Genomic DNA, 3605 nt, shown 5'->3' on the forward strand with positions numbered 1-3605 from the left:
TTTTAGTGGGAGAGAGCACTTATACCCTTGTACCGGGGGGGGGGGGGCAGCTGGCTCAAATGACCCACTTTTTTAGTCTATCAGCAGGCTTCCAGTGGCCAAGAGGCTCATGTCTGGTCTGTGCGCAAGCACCCTCTTTTGCAAAACCCCCCCTTTTATTAAGAATTTTAGCTACTAGAATTATTAGTAAAAGTAGGGGTTTCTACTATAAAGGTCTTTTATAGTCTTTATTAATTTGTATTATTCTTGGACTATTGTAGTTTAAATATATTAAAAATATGTTTGTTGGTAATATCTAATAGTTTTTAATCTTACTTCCTACTATATTAATTAGAAATGGATTTATATATTAAAATAGGCTTGAAGATGATTTAATATTAATAAGTAAAATAATATTCTTTTACCCTAACTATATAACTATAGTGCCTTATTGGTATAGGGTCCTTCTCTAGGTTCTCTGGAGGGGAAAACTGTATAGCGTTAAGCGCCGCCAGATAAAAACCTCTAGCTTTATTTTGGCTGTAGTCTACCTACGCTGCTCCTACTTTGCTTATAGCTATAACGGTTCTTACCTACTACTATAGCAAATTAATTTCGTCCCTTCTTCTACTATATTATTCCGATACTAGAATAATAAGAATAATAGGAATAGGACTAGGAACGCCGCCTTCCTTCGCCGCTTCTTCGTTTCAACCCCTACTGCTCCTTCCTCCGCCTTCCTTCCGCTTCTCCGTCCTATCTCCCCGTTTGCGTCCCCACTCCTCCGCTTCGTCGCCCCCGTTTATATACTAATAAGTAAGCTTTATTATTAATTATAATATTATTTTTACTATTAACTCATAAATCATTACTTTAATCTATTAGCGTCTTGTAATAAATAATATTATTTTTGAAACCTTTGGTTTATAATATAAGATTCTAACAAGAGTTTGATCTATATAAAAAAGAGTTCCAATTGACTGATAATTATAATTTAAATACTTAATCTCTTCTTATTAATAATAGAGATATTATATAATATTATAAGTTAATATATTAAATTAAAATTAAATAAAAGCGGTTTTATATAGAGAGCGAGTAAGTACTAAGTTAAGACTTTAGTTTTTATATGAGGAATAAAAAGAGAATCCTATTATTATAGGCTTTAGTACTCAATTATAATAAGTTATATAAGTGTATACTAAATATTTTATTTAGTAAATAGAATATTCTTCTATCTTTTAATAATTTAGCCCAGAAGCATTATATACTTTTGACACTTTAATACTTATATATATACAAAAACTATATAAAATATAGTAATATAAACTTACTATACGAACTATAATTAAACTACGTAAGTATATAACTATACTATTATACTATATTTAAATAGCTGTACTTGGCTAACTATACTAATATAGTGTAGTACCTATTTATATATAGAAATATAGTAGTAATACTTAGAGTAAGAAATATTAAGAATAGAGTAAAATATATACTTTTGGAAAATTAAAAAGAAGAAAAGTATATTCAAAAAATAAGTTATATAGAAAGAATATAGACTAACTAGTTTATATACGCGTAGGTATATAGAAATATATATAACTATAGCTAATAATAGCTTTAGTATATTATTATATAGTATAATTGTATTGTAAAGTAACTTTATAATACTAAGTATTATTAAAAGATTTCCTAATAATAAAGAATATACTATATTTAAATTAAAGGTAAGATCACTCTTAAACTGTAATAGGATCTTTTAAAAAATATAAAATAAAAAGAAAAAGCTTTAAATACATTTATATAAACTACAAGTAAATTGTTATAGGCATTACTACTATATTCCTATATATAGATAGGTGCTGTACTGTAGTAGTATAGCTAGCTATACAGCTGTTTGAGTGCAGTACAGTAGTTACATACCCACGTAGCCCAGTCTGGCTGTGGTCCGTGTACTGGATCTACAGCGTGCCCTATATAGTTCTCGTACGCATATAGGATTCTCTTCCTATTCCTCGTACAATAATTAAAGTCTTACTATAGTGCTTACTCGCGCCCTATAATATAAATATCTAAATTATATAAGTAATTATAGAATTTATATGTAAGTTAGTTATAGTTAACTCTTATATAATATTTTTTCTAACTTATAAAATTATTAAAAAGGTAAATATTATTAGTAAATTTAAAGCTTATATTAGTATTATGGGCGAAGGGTAGATGGTAGATGTGAATATGCGTAATTGCACGAAGGAGAAAGGAAGAGAAATGTGCAGCCGAGTGCCTAGAAGGCTGGCCTTATGAGGGCGGCCACCGGCGGGTCTATAGACCCGTGGCAGGCAGCGCTCAACCAATCAACTGCCGGCAATAGCCGGATTGCCGGCAGTGATGACAGCGTACGGCAGTCTTAGAAGCTGCTGTACGCTGGCACCAGGCACAAGGCACACAGGCTAATCCTGTGACAATTAGTTTATTCTATATTACTTTTATATTTATTACTATACTTAATTAGCTATCTCTTATAGTATTAAATTTCTAACAAAAGATTAAGAAGTATAATAGTATTATTAGACTAGTATTATTATAAAATACTTTATTTTATCTCTTTTATATACATACTATTTATATATAAAATAATTATAAGTGTTTAAATAAGTTATAACTTTAAAGTACTACTATAAAAACTTAGACTTATAATATCTATTATAGTACGTAGACTAGGCAAGTGGCTAGCACTGCTAATCTAGGTCCTAAGGAGGGATGTAGCCAATTAGAGAATAAGGTCAGATACAATAGGGATCTACCTAGTTAAAGAGTGCAAATGAGAGTACGGACTATAGGAGTAGTCTTAGCAGTCTTAACAATTAGTCTAGCTCAGCTATAATAGTATCTTACTAATATATAAGAAATATTATATTAAGTAGAAAGATATATATACTTAATATATTAACGTACTTAGTAAATAGTATTTTGTTTATAAAATACACTTTATAGTATATATTATGGAGTTATTATTTTAATAATTGTTATAAATAAAATTAAGTTTAATAGACTTATAATTGTAAATTAAATTCTTATAATGAGATATTGTAGAATAGTAGTTCAATATTCCAAAAGTAAGAAAAAGAAGTTTATTATAAAAGTATAATTTTATAAGGGATAGGTTGTAAGACTAGAAGCTATAAATTAAAGTAACATTAAGTATAAACAAGAAAAAAAAAATATACAAATGAAGGTATTTAGAATTAGATATATAAGTTTGGATTCTACTTATAGTTACTATCTTCCCAATCCAAATTGCTATTAATAAGAATATAAGTTATATTCTATTTAATATGCTAATAGTACCTAGTAGCTAGTACTCTAGAAGCTTATCCGAGCATACTATAATATATATAGTATTTATTATAATTAAGCCAGACTGGATACCAAGGTTGCTAAGACTAGCTTGTACTTGTATTTGCGCCTTCTAATTAGGTGCATCCTTATTATATCTATTTATATTATTTAATTAGTTATATCCCTTCTCGGAACCCACTTCCTTCCTATATTTAACCGTGCCAGCTAGAACTAGTACTTCTTCTTCCTTTTTACTCCTTATAATTGTAACGGGTCTGCCA

At 28.9% G+C, this 3605-nt stretch overlaps 1 protein-coding gene across 1 annotated transcript; it reads left to right on the forward strand.

Moving 5' to 3' along the window:
* Positions 1-278: 278 nt before the first annotated feature.
* NEUTE1DRAFT_114735 (uncharacterized protein) lies at positions 279-2947 on the forward strand (the record flags this gene model as incomplete). The annotated part of the gene is made up of 15 exons (XM_009858159.1): positions 279-288; positions 424-433; positions 647-795; positions 1071-1077; positions 1376-1377; positions 1434-1447; positions 1625-1641; positions 1673-1712; positions 1841-1854; positions 1893-1971; positions 2081-2089; positions 2498-2509; positions 2675-2693; positions 2733-2767; positions 2945-2947. The coding sequence occupies 15 exons, from the start codon at positions 279-281 to the stop codon at positions 2945-2947; spliced, it is 420 nt and encodes a 139-aa protein (XP_009856461.1).
* Positions 2948-3605: the final 658 nt, after the last annotated feature.

Source organism: Neurospora tetrasperma (assembly GCF_000213175.1).
Source record: "Neurospora tetrasperma FGSC 2508 unplaced genomic scaffold NEUTE1scaffold_81, whole genome shotgun sequence".
Taxonomy (NCBI): Eukaryota; Fungi; Ascomycota; class Sordariomycetes; order Sordariales; family Sordariaceae; genus Neurospora; species Neurospora tetrasperma.